Source organism: Mesoplodon mirus (assembly GCF_964341445.2).
Source record: "Mesoplodon mirus genome assembly, chromosome: 5".
Classification (NCBI taxonomy): domain Eukaryota; kingdom Metazoa; phylum Chordata; class Mammalia; order Artiodactyla; family Ziphiidae; genus Mesoplodon; species Mesoplodon mirus.
In genome coordinates this window covers 175,725,696-175,745,546 of record NC_138980.1, presented here as the reverse complement: position 1 = coordinate 175,745,546, position 19,851 = coordinate 175,725,696, and the positions used below count along the sequence as shown (strand labels likewise).

General features: G+C 47.2%; 1 protein-coding gene across 2 annotated transcripts in view; it reads left to right on the top strand.

Annotated features, from left to right (window-relative positions):
- The window catches only part of ANKRD33B (ankyrin repeat domain 33B), a 91,131-nt gene that overhangs the window by 36,750 nt on the left and 34,530 nt on the right, over positions 1–19,851 (top strand). The window contains exon 2 of one of the 2 annotated variants that reach the window (XM_082620500.1): positions 7,420–7,549. In XM_082620500.1, the coding sequence (XP_082476626.1) occupies positions 7,420–7,549 (130 nt within the window). Of the gene's footprint in view, positions 1–7,419; positions 7,550–8,530; positions 8,570–19,851 lie in introns of those variants that run through there. The other variant, XM_082620501.1, reaches the window with a different exon arrangement.

The window sequence follows — 19,851 nt, the reverse complement described above, 5'->3', positions numbered from 1 at the left end:
TGCTTATTGAGTGTCTTGCAGACATGGGGCGCTGGGGAAAAGTTAAAAGGATGTGGTCTTTCTCCACGTGGAGCTTACCTCCCAGTGAGGAGTGGAATGTGCATGGCAGCCCAATGAGAGCATCAGAAGATGGGTAGAAAAGGGCTGAACCAAGATGTGGAGGAGAATCGGACGTGCAACAGGCAGGCTGGGGGATGGGGGCTGGAGGGTGGGAGGAAGGGCACCCCAGGCAGAGGTGCCTGCACGACCTGCAGAGGCTCGGAGGCAAGGAAACTGAGGTAGGGGTAGGGACAAGGGATGTCTCTGGGGAGAACCCAACCATGGGGACTTAGTTCAGAAGCCCCGGGTGGCACCACGCTCAGGCACTAAACGGTACCCACGGAACAGTGGTTCCCCGGTTGGTTGACTGGCCTCATGTAAGATGTTTTTGGAATATGTGGCATGACATGGTTACCAAATTTTTATTTTTCAAGCTAACAAAGAAGTTAAAAAGATAACCCTAAACTTCCTATCCCTGTCATTTTTATAAAGGAAAGTAAGTTTTATGCCCAATCAAGTAGCAAAGACATAATCTTAAAGAACAGTTCTTTCCAAGGAAAAAATAAAGAGTAACTATTGACGCATTTATAAAATACACTACTATGCATATGATATAATAAGTTATGTTTGGATAGGGTATGTTTACTGTGATAACATACAGCCCCAAATCTCTGGCGTTTAAAATAACCAAGTCCTGCTTCTTGTTCATTCACGCTCTTGCGGGTTGGCTGGAGGTGATGGTGGGGCTCTGGGCTCCATGCCTGCACACACCCAGGCTCAGAGAGAGACATTCCGGCTCTCAGCTTCAGGGAGAGTCAAGGCAGAAAAAGAAAAGGGAATGTGGCAGGTCCTGCACTGTCCCTTAAAACTTCTGCCTGGAACTGACACATGCCATTTTGCTTGCATTTCACCAGCCAATCAGAGAGTCCAGTCGGAGGTCAAAAATGAGTGATAAACGCAATTCTACCACGTGGCGGGAGGAGTAGATAACGTGGGAACAGTTAGCGATGACCACAACCAATTGTCCTTGTGTTTTTGTTGTGTATCTAGTTTTTGTTGTGTGCCTTCACCAGCTCCTTCCTGGCCCAGCACATACTTGGGTGAGTATGCACCCTCTACATGCCAACGATAGCATAAGTGAAAGAGAATGGAGAATGTCCATAATGACATTTTGGAAGAATCCTAAGGCTTACTCAGGACAGCAAAACACACTAGGTGGTGAGCTTCCAACTATTTATTTTTCTGCTAGACTCTGAGTTCATTTATTATTTATAGCTTGACATTATTGAGGCCACAACTCTCCACAGCAGTTCCCTTTGCCCCTTTCTAGGCGACAAAAGCCTATTCCTGGCAATTTAAGCACGTCTTAGGGCATCTTCTTAGGACCTATTGTTTCATTAATGTCTCATGAAAAATTTTAATGTCGATTACATGTTAAAATCATAATATTTTGGCCATGTTGGGTTAAATAAAATATTACATTATTAAAATAAATTTCACCCATTTCTTTTTGCTTTCCTTAACATGGCCACCAGAAAATTTTAAATATGTGGCTTACATTTGTGGCTCCCGTTATATTTCTGTTGGATAGTGCTGACTGCAAACATATAAAGAACTCAGGCTCATCAATAAGGAAAAGAAGCCAATAGGAACTGGGCAGAGGACATAAATTATTCACTGAAGAGGAAGTGAGGATGGCCAATACACATATTGATTAGATCTGCAATCTGACTGCCAGTCAGGAGAATACAAGTTAAAAACACAATAACAGGGCTTCCCTGGTGGTGCAGTGGTTGAGAGTCCGCCTGCTGATGCAGGGGACACGGGTTCGTGCCCTGGTCCAGGAGGATCCCACATGCCGCGGAGCGGCTGGGCCCATGAGCTGTGGCCACCGAGCCTGCGCGTCCGGAGCCTGTGCTCCGTGACGGGAGAGGCCACAGCAGTGAGAGGCCCGCGTACCGTAAAGAATTCTAATGGTACTGAAATGGAGTGAAAAGTGAAATTAGTTCTCTGAAGTGTTCCTTCCCCAACTACCCTGTATTAATCAAGGTTCTCTAGAGAGCTAGAGCCAGTAGAGAGTGTGTGTGTGGTGTGTGTGTATCTATAGACATATAGAGAGATACATGGTTAGATAGATACATATATACATATATTGATTTTTAGAGAGACACAGCTATATAGTTAGATTTATCCATGGCTGTCCATTTATATCTGTATCTCTGTATATGGGGGGGATAGAGACATTTATTTTAAGGAATTGGTTCACACAATTGTGGAAGCTTGGGTGAGTCCAAAATTGGCAGGGTGGCTGGCAGGCTGGAGACCCTTGAGTCCAAGGGCAGTCTGCCAGGAGAATTCCTTCCTGCTTGTGGGGGCGGGGGGGTCATTCTTTTTCAGTTCAGACCTTCAACTGAGTGGATGAGGCCCACCCACGTCATGGAGGGTAATCTGCTTTAGTCAGCATTGACTGATTTAAATGTTAATATCATCCAAAAAATAGTGTCACAGAAACACCTAGAGTAACGTTTGACCAAATATCTGGGTACACATAAAACTAACATACCTCTATTCCCCTTTCTTCTACAGAGGATGCTAATTCAGTATTTTGGTGCAATCCTTCCAGATGTTTTCTGTGCATTTGCTAGTGTGTGTGTCTGTGTGAGTGTGTATTGAGAGGTTTAACACACTTAGAGGATGATCTTCTTTCTTCTCCCTCCCCTTTAATCTGTTAATGTAATAAATGATGTTGTTAGAATCCTATTGTTATATCATCCTTTCTTCCTACAAGGAATGGGGTTTCGGTTTGTTTATCTTTGGTTTTTCATGTACAAATGCTTACAATTTTTAAGCAGAAACATCTCAACTTTATTCTGTTATCATTGCTCTGACTTTTCCACTGTATGTAGGCTTTGAAAATTAAGGCTGTATTTCGAGGGCTTAGAGTTTCTAGCTGACCTCTAAATGGGGGCTTCCTCTTGTAGGTAGCTTACTTTTTTCCCCCTTAATAATAATATTTTATTCTCATGAATGCTTTGTTTGTAATTTAAAAAATAAGCTGTCTGTGGCTTCAGGGAACCACGTGCCAGTGGCCTTCTGACGATTCGGCGGTGGACAGTACTTTCCTTTGTGACAGGTCCTTTGTTGAATGGTCTTGGGAGGCCATGGTCAGGGGTTGCTAAAGATTGTAGCTCCCCTCCCAGCTTCCTGTCGGGGGCACCAAGATGACCCAGCAAAACAGAGTTTAAGTTATAGCTAAACACTAGTTTTAAAAATGGAAATGTCAGCCGTTTAGAACAGATTCCCAGAAAATAGGTGATAAAGGTAATGATTTTTAGTAGTAATGGAAGTCTCTGTGGAGACTAGAGCTACTCCTTCTGTGTTCACTACCATTTTATCCTGAGCCCTTAAATTGCATTATCTATTTTTTTTCCTGATAATCTTCATTTCTGACCTAAGGTTATGCTAAGATTTCCAAGGCCACCATCAGAAGGGGCTTACTTCACATTTAGGGAAGGCTTACCTTCGGGACTGGAAGGGGCTGTGGTTCTAGAACAGACTCCCTTTTGATTGGGGTAGGAAGAAGTGGAGGAGAAGCTGATTCCAAAAGAACCAGGAACTTCAGGAGCCCTGGAGAGCATCCCTTTATTTATTACCTGCCAAAGGGAAGTCTTCCTTTCAACCAGAATCCTTTTTTTTTTTTTTTTTTTGGCTACACCACGTAGCTTGCAGAACCTTAGTTCTCTGACCAGGCATTGAACCTGGGCCCTCAGCAGTGAAAGTGCAGAGTCCTAACCACTGGACTGCCAGAGAATTCCCTGGAATCCGTAACTAATGGCTGGGTTGGCAGGATTGGTGAAAGTAGATGTCCTTTGAGATGTTTCTTTATTTTTTACATCTTTATTGGAGTATAATTGCTTTACAATGATGTGTTAGTTTCTGCTTTATAAGGAAGTGAATCAGTTATACATATACATATGTTCCCATATCTCTTCCCTCTTGCGTCTCCCTCCCTCCCACCCTCCCTATCCCACCCCTCCAGGTGGTCACAAAGCACGGAGCTGATCTCCCTGTGCTATGCGGCTGCTTCCCACTATCTATCTACCTTACGTTTGGTACTGTATATATGTCCATGCCTCTCTCTCGCTTTGTCACAGCTTACCCTTCCCCCTCCCCATATCCTCAAGTCCATTCTCTAGTAGGCCTGTGTCTTTATTCCTCTCTTACCCCTAGGTTCTTCATGACATTTTTTTCTTAAATTCCATATATATGTGTTAGCATACGGTATTTGTCTTTCTCTTTCTGACTTACTTCACTCTGTATGACAGACTCTAAGTCTATCCACCTCATTACAAATAGCTCAATTTCGTTTCTTTTTATGGCTGAGTAATATTCCATCGTATATATGTGCCACATCTTCTTTATCCATTCATCCGATGATGGACACTTAGGTTGTTTCCATCTCCGGGCTATTGTAAATAGAGCTGCAATGAACATTTTGGTACATGACTCTTTTTGAATTATGGTTTTCCTTTGAGACGTTTCTGAAGGGCGGGTTTGAAATATGTGTTAAAAAACTTTCAGAATAACTCTTTCCTTTAATCCTGAAATACAGCTTCTAAGAATGTCCTCTGAGAAAATAAGAAATGATATGCACACAGCCTCAGCTCTAGGAATTTTCATTGCAGGTTTGACTCATAATAGAGAAAAACAGGAAAAAAATCTCAGAGTCCAAGAATACGGATCCATTAAATAACTAAGCTTCTGCAATATGTATGATACCCCCCAGCCGCTGGAAATGTTGACACAGAATTACTTTTATTGGTAGATGTTGCTGTATATTCCTGACAAACATATAGGAAATAAAACTGTGTTTTGGTTTAAAAATTTTTTTTAAAGTGTGAGCGTGTGTGTGTGTGTGTGTGTGTGATTGTGTGTCTGGACTGAAAAATTTTTTTCTAATCTATGTTTCTGGAGTTTTTTTCTGTAGTAAATATGAGCTCCTTGTGGAATTATATAAAAAGGAAGTGGCTATATTTTGTACAACATGCCTCGTTTATAAGTCAGGAGATGATTGTAGAATATTTGAGAAATACTGTCATCCAAAGAAACTCAAAGTGAGTTTGCAGCATTTACGATGTGGGGAATCCCAAGTTTTCTGGACCATTTATGCAGCAGTGAGCTGACAAGTTAGCTGGGAGGATGCAGGTGTCGGTGGCAGTGACCTCTGGTTACCAGAGACACTGAAAGCTTAGAAGTAGAGCCTGCCTGGGCTGACTCCATGCTTGTTTCTCCTTAAAATTAAATTATTGTGAAACATTTCATTCTGTAGATAGAATGACCTATTTCAAAGAATGCACAAGCAGGAAGGTATTAGATAGCCTTTACTATAGTCACAGAATTATAGAGTTCATTTTGCTGAAGTATGCATGTCAGTGTTAAAAAATGAATGGTATTCTCTAAAACTTTAAAAATTCTAATATTTGACATTTAATATATAGGGCGGGCAACTAGGAGCCTTACTGAGATAAACGCGAGGGGTTGCCCGTGCCCTCTCCTCATTCCATGAACAATTACATTCTTATTAAAAATCTGGTAAAAATAGAGCTGGGCCACTGTGGGATTGCCCTAAACTTAAGGTTTGCGTCCCCAAGCGCTGTTGGGTGCAGCTGGCAGGGCTCAGAGTCACTTGATTAACTCTGGATCTTGAATTCTTACTCTGGGTTGAATTTTAGGATCTCACTGAATCCTTTGTTACAAGGTGACTTAATCAGCTTGGGATGCTATAAGAAAATACCGTAAAATGGGTAGCTTAACAATAGAAATTTATTTCTCACAGTTCTGGAGGCTAGAAATCTGTGGTCAGGGTGCCAGCACGTCGGGTTCTCATCCTGCTTCCTGGTGCATGATGACCACTGTCATCACCTGTCCAGCATCTGCAGAAAAAAACACCCTGTGGTGTTTTTTTTTCCTGATGTCAAGCGTTGGGGTTTTCTCTGACACCAAATCCATGTCATTTTTCCACACCAGTTCTCCAGTTCTCCGACACCAGCAGGGTGTCTAACAATTCAGTTCAATTCTGACACTATCTAGAGTCAGCAAGGACCCCATGGGTTAAGGGCTCAGTCCCCCAAGACTGCCACCAGCTCAGATGCCAGTCGCAGGACCCACGGGCCACCTTCTGCCTGACTGGCTATAAATTTGGGGTTTCCCACAGCCCCTCCTCGGGTTCAGTAATTTGCTAGAACGACTCACAGAACTTGGGAAAGTGCTTTACATCCTGCTGCTGCTTTATTATAAAGTCTGTAACTCAGGAACAGCCAGATGGAAGAGAGGCACGGGACCAGGCATGGGGGAGGGGTGCGGGGCTTCCACGCTCTCTACCGGCACCTCTATGTGTTCACCAACCCAGCAGCTTTCTGAACCCCGTTGTTTAGGATGTTATGGGGTTTCGTTAAGTAGGCATGATGTGCTCAGCTATTAAATCATTGGCCATTAGTCCTTGGACTCAGTTTTTCACCCTCTCCTCCCCACCCTAGAGGTAGGAGTAGGGGTGGGAGGGGCAGTGGAGCTGAAAGATCTAACCTTCTAATAAGCTCTCCTAGAGACCAGCCCCCATCCTGAAGCCACCTAGCACCCGCCCTCACCAAGAGTCATCTCGTGAGCACCCAAAAAGCAAACTCTGAGGGTTTTAGGGGCTGTCTGCCAGGAAAGAGGGTCACCACAGCCCCACCTGGTCTCCCTGCTCCCACTCTTAGAGTCTGTTTTCCACGCAGCAGCCAGAGTTGATGCAGACTGTTGACAGCGGACCGCCCCACATGTTCCCCATCTCGCTCAGAGCAAACTCCAGTCCTGCCCTGGCCATTGAGGCCGCCTGTGGTCACCAGCCTCCAGGCTGGTCCCTGGGCAGCGAGCCATGGCCTTCTGCCCGCCCCTCCCCCTCCAGGTCCCCTTGGCGTCTTCCCCCAGCTCCTCGGTCTGTGCCCAGCGCCCCATCTCAGTGAGCCTGCCCCAGCACCTGTTCCAGACTGAGCCGTGTGGCCGCGGGGCTCACAACTGCCCTGACCCAGTCTACTTTATAACACATTTACATCTTAGGTCTGTAGTTGATGCCTCTTCCCCCCCTTAGAGTGGAATGCGAACACCCCGAGGGCGGGGTCTTTGTCCCTGAAGTTTCCAAGCACAGCACCTCTCGCCCTGCTCAGCGCTCAGCACACACCTGCGAATGGACCATGGCCAGCTGCTCTAACCTGGTGCTGAGAACCGGCACTGGGTCCTCACCTCCCTCCTGCCCGTCGTGCCCAGCAGGGCAGGGGACGCACGCTGGTGTGGGGTGGTGCTGCTCGCTCTTGCCCTCTGACCTGCTTCCCTCTTCATTTCTAGACCGGCCTCATTGTCGCCTGCTACCACGGCTTTGTGGATACTGTGGTGGTCCTAGCAGACTGCCCCCACGTGGACGTCAACTGGCAGGACAGCGAAGGCAACACGGCCCTCATCACGGCTGCACAGGCGGGTAAGACCCAGCTTCCCTCCCCTCCCAGGCAGTGGTGCTGGGGGCTGCACTTGACCTCGCTCCCGAGATTGACGGCAGATGGATGTCGTTGATCAGAGGTTGTGCTTTACTGCTAAGAGGGACAAGGAAAGGGCTGAAGGTGGGTGACATTCTCTTTGTGTGTTTGGGACAGTGTGTTGCTGAGTCCAAGCTCATACTGCCCTCTGCATGACAGGCCGGTCAACCCAGAGGTGAGGTGTTAGGGTGAGGAACAGTGACTTTATTCAGAAAACCAGCAAACCAAGAGGATGGTGGAGGTGGACTCCCGTCCCAAAGAACCGCGCGTAAGAATTCAGGCTTCTTTTATACTAAAAGGGGAGGGAGTGTGGCTGGTTGTTGGAAACTTCTTCCTGCCAGAATCCTTTGTTCTTGCAGCTGTCTGAGCAGGTCTGGTCACAGTGTTCCTATAAACCTCCAACAACACAGTTGTTGTTTTCTGTTTTGCAACGTTTTATCTCTATGTGGATGGAAAGGTGTTACACCTGTAAAGGTCAGGGTCTGGAGAATGAGCTCTCCTGTATATTTCAGGCTGTAGGCAACCTTCTTTGACAAAAGGTGCCGAGCCAGCATGACTCAGCACAGGCGACAGAGCACAAAGGTGAGAACTAAAGGAACAGACCTAGCAGGGCGTCAGGTCTGCTGTCTGTTCCAAGTGCAGTTTACGCGTTAGTGCAGGACTCAGTGTGGCGCAGAGCTAGCTCTGAAACTGCCCGAAGTCTTTCAACAGGAAGCTGCACCAGAAAGCCAGCTCCACGTCCCCTACCCCAGAGCACTGCACCCCACCCTGTGCTCCCGGGATCCGGGAGATGCTGGTGAACTCATGAGTGGAAGAGGCACTGGTGACAGTGAATGTATAAAAGTGGACATGTTTATGAGGTAACCTTGCACTCGGCCTGGGGATGTAAAGGAAACCAGGGGCTTCTGGCGGAGAGTGTATCAGTGTAACGAGGTGAGGCTGGTGGTGAGAGCGCCTTGTAAAGGGTAAGTGAACTTCGTCCTGGGATGTTCATCTCCAGAGGTGGTCCTTACGCCAGCATTGACAAATGCCCTGTGCACAGCTCACCCCTTCTGGAATTGTACTCGGACATTTTGGGGACAAACATGAAACTGTGCTTCTCCCTTCAGAACTGCACTTCCTTTGTAACCGTGGTACTAACTGGGTTTGTAATAGACCACTTTCAAAATTCTTGGCCATCAAGATTACGTCTATTGCATCACTCAGGTTCTCAGTTTCCAGCAGAGAAGCTACTTCTGGCTGAGTTAGGAAGAAAAGGCGTTTGTTTATTAAAGAATGTGGGTCACCGTTGCTGAGAGTTGTTGAGAACTGGACTCAGGTCTGGGGCGCTGCAGAAAATGCCCCAGACCACACAGCACGTTGATTCTGGAAGGGGAATTTCTGCCGCTACCACCCAAGGGGGACTTCCCTGTCCTGTCTTGCATCACAGGCCCCTGTGTCTGATCCAGCGTGGGTGACTGATTGCGGAGCCCAGGGGAAGCAGAGACTCAGCATCTTGCAGTTTTGTCCCCATAACGGGAAGTAGTCTGTGCTCACCTGCTTTTCAATCAAGAAGCCTAAGGCAGAAAACCCCCTAAACTTAGCCAGGTGTCAGGGCTGTGCTCACACACGTCCACCTCATCAGGTGTCAGGGCGTGAAGCTTTCCCTCCACAGAGGCTCTCCAGACTTTGAAAGCCCAGGTACACAACGTCCTGAACAGCAAAAGAGTAAAAGGATATTGTGAGAGGCGGTCAGTGACCATGACCTTATCACTCATTACCCCCACTGGCCAAGAACCTGGGCAGGGACCAGGGGTGGTGAAGTGAAGGGCACTTCTGCCCTTGAGTAATTGTCCAGCTAAATAGCCATCTGATGGGGCTCTGATGAACGGGTGAGCTGAGAGCCTTGGCGTGAGAACACCCTGTCTAGCCTGGTGGTTTGGGACAGGGGTTGTGGAGGGGGTGGGCATTGAGCTGGGCATTGCAGAGGTCAGAGGGAGGCCATGCCAGCCAATGCACCACAGAGCCTCAGGACCAATAGGGAGCCAGGCATGTCTTAGGAATAGCCAAGGACCATGTGCGTCTAGGATGGGGGAGGGGTGGCCCCATGAGGAGGCAGGGGACCAGGTCATCTAGGGTCTAGATACAATGCAAGGGAATGCATTTGAGTGGCGTGAGGCTGGGTGTGTGGTGACGGGGCAAGATGATCCTGGTGGGCACAGAGGCTGTTTCAGAGAGCAGAGAAGGAGCACAGCCGAGTGGCAGAAGGCTCAGGCCCTGGTGGTTGTGATGGTGGGCCATAGGGGAGAGGTGGGTCTGGGCTGGCTTTCAGCCTTCGGAACGCCAACTCAGAGGGGTGTACATGAAAGGAGTGGTGGTCGGAGAAACGTTGCCTCCACTCGGTCCCCAGGCCTTTGAAATGCTGAGCCATCTAAGTAAGAGGTCTTCATGACAGGAGGAAAGTGTGGAGTGCCAGACTCCAGTCCCTGCTGGAACACAGAAGGGTGGCCAGGCATTCCTGAGCAGTAGGGCCAAGGCATGGACGAGAGCACGAGTCTCATCCCAGAGTATGAGAAAGTACAGGAAGGCAAGGTTACTTATTGATTTGCGAGAGCTCTTTATGTGTGTAGGGATATTAGTGGTGGTTTAATACCCATGAGGCACTTTCTGAATTCTTGCCTATTTGAAAATGTTTTATTTTGTTTTCACTCAGAAAATAACAACTTGTCTTTTGCTTTAAAAAAAAATTTTTTTGTGTTGCAGAGGAATAGTCTGAATCCAGCCTGATTTTTGTCTTTGTTGATACCCTGTTTCTCAGCCTATAAAGATCTCCTGCCCCCCATCCTTGAGAAGAACCCAACCAACCACCACCCACAAAAAAAACCCCAACTGTCACTATCGTATATTTCCATTCCTGCTCTCTGTGTTTGACTTATATTAGGCATATTTTTACTTTAGGCAACACTTTTCTGTTATCTCTTTGAACACTGCATCTACCTTGCTTTGTTTTTGCTTTCTGGGGTTCCCTCTTAGGTGTAAGTTAGGTCCTCACGTCACAGCTTTCTCTCATCATTGTTTTTTTCTTTTCTATCTTTTACTCCAGGATCTGTGGAAATGCTTCATATTTCTTCATTAGTTTGTTTTTATGCTATTCATTGGGTTAAATTTATTTTTTTCTTCATGAGCATACTAACGTCTTAGCCCGTTTGGGCTGCTATTACCAAAATACCATAAATTGGGAGCTTAAACAACAGAAATTTATTTCTTACAGTTTTGGAGGCTGGAAGTGCAAGGTCAAGGTGCTGGGCCATTTGGTTCCTGGCATGCATGTGGCATCTTCCTGCTGTGTCCTTGTACGGTGGAGAGAGCAAGATCCTGGTCTCTCGTGTCTCCTCTTATAAGGACACCAGTCCTGTTGGATCAGGCACCACTCTTCTGACCTCATTTAACCTTAAGTTACCCGCACAAAGGCTCCATCTCCAAGTACAGTCACGTTGGGGGCTCGGGGCTTCAACATAGGAATTTGGAGGAATACAATGGTTAGTCCATAATGCTTATCTTTAAGCAGAGCCTGTGCTTCCCTGAACTGGTTTATTTAAGTCAAGGATGACACAGGTCCTTTCAAGGTTAGAGAGAGGCCCAGCAAAGGGAGAAGGAAAGGGCTCCATGTGCTTTCCACGCTCCGGGTCTGAGGCCTCGGGTGCAGAGGGAGAAATCCAGGCGGGGCTGAGGGCAGTCACAGCAGCGGCTCCCATCCCTGGGCTGCAGGCGTGCGGTGGGGCAGCGGTCTGTGCCGGCCAAGTTGAGCACCACACACCCCTACCTGGTGTCGTTTCTGCTGGCCGCAGGAGCTGGGTGTGGGAGCACCTCAGGTCTCCTGCTTGGCTCGTGTGCCTGGGCGTTGGAAATGGCATCAGTGGGTCGCCGTGCATCCCCGCAGCTCCCCTTTTTCCCTGGGGCACCGCTGGAGTTGCCCCAGGTCTACTCAAACACATGTAATGCACAGACTCATAGACTTAGAGAACGAATTTACAGCTACCAGGGGGGAAGGGTGGGGAGAAGGGATAGTTAGGGAGTTTGGGATTGACACGTACACACTGCTATATTTAAGATGGATAACCAACAAGGACCTACTGTACAACACAGGGAGCTCTGCTCAATGCTATGTGGTAGCTTGGGTGGGAGGGGAGTTTGGGAGAGAATGGATACATGTATATGTATGGCTGAGTCACCTGAAACTCTCACAACATTGTTAATTGGCTATACCCTAATATAAAATTAAGATTTAAAAACAAAAACAAAACTCTGTAATGCCCCATCCTTCCCTACAGCTGGCTCCTGTCTCCACTGCCTCCGACAGAAATTCCTTTCTGGAATTCTGGCCAGTGGATGGTGTCCTTCTGTGGTTTCTAGTACCGATAAGGCTTCTCCCTATTGCTTTGGTCATGGGCAGGAAACTGGGACAGGGGACAAGACTCCTGTGTTCATGGCCCTCCTGCTGTGACCTCAAGAGCACTGGTGGTCCCCGGTGGAGCCTCCCCTCCAGACAGAGTTAGACTGGAGGGCAGTTGGCAGGACTCACGTGGCTGGGGTGTGTTTAAGTATATGGGTACCAGCGGTGAGGGTGTGGCAGGGGGGCGGGGAGGTGACCCAGACCGGGTCGTGCAGGAGGCTGGCAATGTGGTGGCCGTCCTGGGTGCTTTCTCCACTCAGCCTTGCTGATGTTCTTATAAGCTGATTGTAAAAAACGATACACAATGTTTGGAGAAAAACAACACATAAGCAATTAAACACATAAAGCAATTAAACGTAAGGGTGAAGATCTCTTAGCTCCATGCTCTTAGTTCTTTCCCATTTTACTTTCTAGAGGTAGTAACCATTGTTAACGACTGGATGCGTAGATAAGTTCTTTTCCATCTTCTTTTATAGAAACAAAATATTGTAACGTATTTTCTCTTTTTCCTGGCTTCCATGATCCTTGGCCTATTGACTGATTCGTCCAAGTTCTGTCTGTAGTGTCTGTTTCTTAACCACTCTCACCTCTGCGTGGCCTCCGCTCCCCCCACGGGGCCTCTGAGCCCTGGGACACCCACCCAGGCCTTTGGTGGTGGGGGAGGCTTCCTGGTTCTGCCCACCAAAGCTTTAGGATTGAATTGTTTAGGGGGAGGGGAAGGAGGGAGAGTATGGTTCTTGTGCTACTTTAAAAGAAGTCCAATTAAAAAGCATTTCCTTCTTTCTCTTAATTGCTTCCATGTAAGGAAGCGATTTTTCCCTAATTTATTGCCGCAGGTGGAGGTCATGACCGCACGGGGCTGCTTCCCTCTCTGAGAGCACCATGACCTTAGAGCACAGCCTGGTCCTCAGCCTTGAGCTTGTTACTGAACCAAACATGGGTCCACTCGCCCGCAGGCAGTAAAGCCAGTGTCCTGACACCAGGTGTGGTGGAGGAGCGGGCAGCGTTTATTGCAGGCACCAAGCAAGAAGTCCGGGCAGCTAGTGTTTAAAAAGCCCAAACTCCCCAGAGGCCTTCAGGGAGAGGTTTTTAAAGGCAGGGTGAGGGAAGGGGCTGTGGGGTGTGTGATCAGCTCATGGACGCTCTTCTGATTGGCTGGTGGGAAGTAACTGGGAGTGAGCATCATCAACCTTCTGGTTCCGACCCGTCTGGGGGTCTACATGCCTGTGGGTAGCATACAGTTAACTTCTCCCACCTGGTGGGGGACTTCGGTATCTGCAAAACAGCTTAAAGGACATGGCTCAGATTCTATCATCTATAGCCCTTGAGGAGGAACTCAAGGGCCTTGAGTTTGTTTAATGGCTAAACCATTATTAATTTGTCTTGCTTGCCTGTTTGCTTTGTTTCTGCATTTTCTCACTTCTCTGATTAAATTTGTTCTTTGGAACTTGGGGGAAGCCTACGAGGCTAAAGTTTTTCTACCAACAAGAGGCAGGCAGAGGACACGGGGGGTGGTGGTCCTGTCCTGTGAAGGCCTCATAGGGTCCTGCTCGGTTACAAGCGGGATCGCTATCACCCACAAGTGGATAATCTATGTTTCAACCCAGATCTGGTTAAAACACAGATTTCTGGGCCCCACTTCTGGAGTTCTGGATTGTGTAGGTCTGGGGTGGGGCTCGAGACTGTGCCTTTCGAGTTCCCCGGTGATGCTGATGCCGCTGGTCTGGGGACCTCACTCTGAGAACTGGGGCTTTAAATGTTCCTATACCAAATGGTGACCCAGGGTGCCTGTCAGTGGGTATAAGAGCCAGGGGTGGGGTGGGGTGGGGTAGTTCATGGACCCGGGTGAGATGTCGGAGGGACACAGAGCTGTCACTAAATCAAAGGGAGAATAAAGGAAGGCAACTGAGCATCTGCTCATGACTTTCATGTACTGTTTGACCAAAGAGAGGCTGTTTGGGCTTTCAGCTGATAGAATCAAATGATGTCCCGTTTTAATCCAATTCCATAACCAGCTTTATTTATTTGATGATGTCTTAATTCCAAAAGATGTCTAGTAATACATGCTTACAGTGAAAAATCACCACAGAAGTATTATATAAAAAAAAGAAGTCCGTTTTCACTCTCCCCAATTCTCTCATTGACTGACCACGTTCCAGCTGGTTACATTTCCAGAACTCACTCTCTCTCCCTTTAAACACAAAGGGTGTGCACGCACCTTTTATTCACGTGAATGGGGTAATTCTGTAGAGACTGTGATTTTAATTTTTTTCACTCAGTCTATCTAGGAGATCTTTCCGTGTAGACTTGTGCACACGAGATTTCCCTGCCTCTTACAGCAGCACACCCGAGTGATGGTGTGTTCGGGGCCGTGTCCCCCGAGTCCAGTAACTGAGACAGTTCAGTAAGCCATGGGTCATCCATTCTATACAAGATCCTCTTTTAAAACAAATATTTATTCAGAAGTCACTTCATGTCCAAGGGCTGTGCTAAGTGCTGGGTCTACAGGGCGGGCAAGGGCACACGTAACCCCATCTCCCAAATTTAAAGTCTAGTGTGCACGGGTTTCTGAATGAGGCTGTTTCAGACCACGCTGGAGTGGAGCCCTTTGTGTTGACGGGGTGGGGAGGAGGGGCGCATCTCTGAGGAGGGCGTACCTGTCAGCATCCCGGCCGGAAACAGGTGGAGCGGCAGGTGTGCTCAGAGTCTAAGCTGAGGAATGGGTAAGGGAACTGTGAGTAGAGGTGGCGGCAGAGCTCAGGGGCAGGCCCTGGAGACAGAGAGAGCCCGGGCGGGCTGCCCCCAGGAGCTGGGACCTGGGACACCTGAGCCCCTCGAGGAGGGAGGCGGGCAGGGGACAGGGGCTCATACCCGCCCTCCTTCCACCGGGCCCCTGCTTAGTCACTGAGACTTCAGGGTTAAGAAACCCGGCAGTTGTGGTCTGTGGCGGTCAGAGCAGGGCAGAGAAGGAAAGAGAAGAAATGCACGGATAGATTCTTAGAACCCAACCTCTTCATCAAAGGACGCACACCTTTTAAATGTGCACATTTATGTTGCCCCTGCCGAGTGGCCTTTAGGAAAAGCTGTACCAATTTATATTTCCCACCACGTTCCCAAGGATCGAGAGTTTGTCAACTCAAAATGGACTTCGCTTGCTGTTTGTGTTTCCTTGATTCCTATTGGAGCCTAGGATCTGCTATGGTGCTTTTGGGTGCAATCTACTGAATACCCAACAAAACAAACTTCAACGATGAGGAAACAGTCTTCTCTTGCAACATGATGTGTTTGAAGTCAACAGTTGGGGGTTTGCTTCATTGCATGGCTTCCTGATATCAGGACCTTCTCAGAAATGCTCTTGACCTTTTGTCTCATGGTCCCAAGATGGCCTGGCAGCTCCAAGCAGCGTGGCTTCACGTTACAACACAGGAGGCTTCAGGAAGGAGAACCCTGTCCATGTTCTGTTCTCTAAGACAGGAAAACATCTCCAGAAGCCACCAGCACAGCTTCAGTTACATCTGCCAGGGTTGCATCACACACCCTGCCCCAGGCAGAACAAATCGCTGGCCAGGGCGGTGGAGTGACCTCAGTCAACTTTGGCCCCTGCAGAATCTGTGTGGTTAAGGAAAACTGTAAAGCGACCACATGTTTCTATTATTTGATATCGCAGCTGTGTAGCTCGTCTGAGAGTCGGGAGTGTAAATGAGGGTGCGAATGCCTGGGTCTGCCTGGCCGTGTTCTCTGTGAAGTCTCGCCTCCTCAGGTCCTTATGCAGAATAAAGATACAGCTGAATCTAAATTAGGCCTTTACCTAATATATATATGAAAATAAAGCCTCAAATAATCCCTAAATCTCATTCAGCCAGTAATTTCAACTTCTACCTTACTTCCCCTAACAAAAGTATAAAGTAGGATATAACCAAAGAAATGAATTACACGCCGGGGGGATGGCGTTAGGTGTTTACTTTCTCCCTTTCTTATTCCCCTTGAACAGAAGAGCAGGAGTAAGATGAAGTGAGAAAACTGCAGGGGTCCTTCTGAACTGGTGATATCAAGCTGGTTCAGTACAAGTAACCTCTGGTGCATCCTTAGAACTTGTTATGCCTTGAACTTATCTTTAAGATTTTGGAGGAAAGGCACTGAGAGCCAGCCTGGCATTATTCATGTCACTTGTTTGCTGAGGACAGGCTGGCAGGCTCAGGCTGCCTATGTGTGTTCTGACTTGTGAACTGGATTTGGGGAGTGTCCCACTTCAGAGGAGAATGTATGACTTGGCCTGAGGCAGGCCAACGCCTCTTCATTGTATTTATCTTATTATCACTACAGCCGATCACGATGTCTAGTCTGACTTCATTGTGATTTTTATGGATTTTTGAAATGTTTTCCTTTTACTCGGTTTCTACTGTTTTAAGTACATTAGAACTTGGCACGTCTCTGAGGTTTCCTAGCATCGCCTCGCCTTTTCCCATAAACTCCATTTTTTGGAGCCTTTCTGATTGAGCACAGCAACGCCACCTCCTTCGCAGCAGCTGGCCCTGCTCCTCAGTCAGACAAGAGGAAAGCCTGTCTGTGCTGCCCGCCCCCCTGCTCCCCTTGTGCATTTTCCCCTCCTCTGGATGGGGACGAGAAATCTGTTCTCTTCCTCAGTGCTGCTGGGACCTGATATTTCCAATCAACAGTTCCCTCTACTGGCCTGGTTTGGAAAAGTATATTTTGAGTACCTGGTGTCAGACCAATCAATATTTAGACAACCCTGATTCCATTTTTAGGTCTGCACAGGTTTACTGTCTGTTTCCTTTCCTTGAATAAAGGAATAAACAAGACGTTTAGCCCATCACTGGTACCCAATTACATGTTGAATTAATAATTGTGATGGCCATGTAATCTTAGTTAATGTGGGTTATGGCTTGAAAATTAGCAACCTTTTTGATAAGTGAATTTTTTCAAGGGAGAAGTAGGAATCCTTCTGCCTTTTTACGTACTAAGTATTGATTGAGCTTGCAGTCAGTTGGAAGTTTTGAACTTACGAGCAAGAGCGGTGGCTGTGGGAATCCACGGCCACATGGAGATGTGGACCATGAGGCATCATGGTTCAGGTGCCTAATCCAGGCTTGGGGGACCAGGGCAGAGCTTCCAGTGGAAGGGAAGGCTCATCAGGTAATTGGATAAAAAGCAAAGAAAGAGTATACCGGGGGGGAACTAGCCTGGTGCAAAGGCCACCAGATTAGAGAAAGAGTGGTACACAGCTGAATTAAAAAGATTAGAGAAAGTGTGGTACACGGCTGAATTAAAAAGAGAGTTATGATTAAAGTGTCGAGGAGAAGGGCATTGGTGCAAGAGCTGAGGATGAAGAGGGGATAGGGGAGGAAAAATAACCTTCTCTCTACCCTTCTGGGTTCCCACCTGAGACCCCTGTAATAAAAGACTAACAAGAGAGGACCAGACATCTAAAAACACGCATGTATAAATGGGGGACACCCAGGGAAAAATGAATGACTCAAGGAAGTGGCTTAGAACTCTGGCTTATATGTCATCTTCCATAAAGAGCAATACATTTGTGGAGAAATGACGGGACAAGGGAAAGCAGTTTTTGAAGAGTTCTCATCACAAAGAAGAAAAACCATCCCCCCTTTTTGGTACCTATATGAGATGATGGATGTTAACTAAACTTACTATGGTAATGTTTCACAATATATGTAAATCAAATCATTATGCTGTACACCTTAATTTAACACAGTGATATATGTTAATTATATCTCAGTAAAACTGGGGAAACATAAAGGAATAAAATAAGAAAAGTTATGTCCTGCTTTTAGGCAAATGGGGGAGGGCAGGGAACTTTTCTTGTAATTGCTTCTTCTCTGTTGCCTCCAGCTCAAAATAAATGTCAAAGTTGCATGTTTTGAGGTGGCATATTCTGCTACCCTTCAGAGAGCAGGGTCAGATAAAAAAGGAGCTAGCTGGTTAAAGAGTTGAGATTTCATCTAAAGAGTAGAAACCATGAAGGGTTTTAAGTAGTAGTTGTGTTGGTCAGAAGAGTTTCTTGCTGATAGTGTGGAGAATGGGGCAGAAATCGGACCAGGAAGTCCAGGTAGGAGAGGCGTGGACCCCAGGAAGGATGTGGTGGCCCTCATCCAGGTTAGAAGTGCGGATGGAGAAACACGGACAGGTTTGGAAGATGTTTAAGAGGTGGCATTGGCAGAATTCCATGATACTTGGATGGGGAAGGGGTAGGGGAGGGTTGAAGAGAAAGCCCAGATTTCTGTCTTGGGCACCTCTGCCAGTTACTGGTGGTATTCATCATTGAATAAGGAATGTGGGTGGGAGGAGCAGGTTTGGAAGGAACATGTTTTGGGTTTGATGTGTTGAGTTTGCTTTGTTGGTGGGATGCCCAAGATGAAATATCCAGTAGACAGATATTTAGGTAAGAAACTCAGAAAGAAAGATTAGCTAGCAATAAGTGATCCAGAAGTTTTAGGATGATGACTTGATCCATGAGAGGGGATAGGATCACCAAGGGAGAGTGTAGGGGATGAGAAGAGGGCTTAGTCATGCATCTGAGGAACAGTGGCATTTCAGAAAGCAGAGAGCAGAAGAATTAACAAAGAAAATTGAGTGGCTGGAGAGACAGGAAGAAAAGCAGAAGGGTGAGCTATCAGGACATTTGCAGAAAGTGTTTCAAAAGGATGGAACAAGCAAGTAGTAAATGCTACAGAGATGCCTAGTAAGATGGGAACTGACTGGTAACCATTGGATATTGCTACAAGACAGTCATTGGGGAATGATGGAAGACGGTTTCAGGAGAATTGGTGGGGGGTATAAGTAGCAAGAGTGAGAGTAGAGGTCTCTGGAAGTTAGACTGAAAAGGAGTTAGATGATTGGTGGTGGGTGGCGGGAATACAAAGGCAGGTCCATGGGGATTATTGTTGGTCACGGCAATGAACTGGATGTTTATGTCTTCCCTCCAAATTAATATGTTGAATCCTAATCCCCAAGTGATGGCAATAGGAGGTGGGGCTTTGGGGAGGTAATTAGGTCCTGAGGGTGGAGCCCTCATGAACAGAGTTAGTGCTTTAATACAAGAGACTCCAGAGAGCTCCCTCACCCCTTCTGCCATGTGAGGGCACAGCGAGAAGACACCCTATGAACCAGGAAGTGGGCTCTCACCAGACACTGCATCTGCTGGCATCTTGACCTTGAACTTCCCAGCCTCCAGAACTGCGAGAAATAAATGTTTGTTGTTTAAGCCACTCAGCCAATGGCAGTTTCTTACAGCAGCTTGAATGGACTAAGACAGTCATATATATTTTAAGATAGGAGATCCTTGAGCATGTATACCAGCTTACTGCTGCATGACAACCCCCAGACTCTAGTTTAAAATATGTTTAGAGTTGATGCATCTGCGGATGGGCTGGGGATCAGCTGATCTAGACTGCCTTTGCTGTGTGTCTGTGGGTGAGCTGGACCATTCAGCCGGGTCCACTCTGCTCCGTGCATTTCTCATCCTCTACCTGGGACCATTGTATCAGCCTGGCACGTTCTTCTTAGGGAGATAGCTGAGGCACAAGTGTAGAAGGAGTCCCATCAGTGAGTGTGTGTCAAGCTTCTGTGGGCATCATGCCTGTAGATGTCCTGTGAGCCAACGTTCTTCTTGACAGAAGAACTTTGAAGCCACGTGGCAGAAGGCAAGGTGAGGAATTTAGGCCGTTAATACAATCTGGTGGGAATGAATTTGCAAGGCGGGAGGGGTTGAAGAGAAAGAGGAAGTAGTTTGTAGCACAAATATATTCCCCAGAAGTAGATGGGGAATCTTTAAAG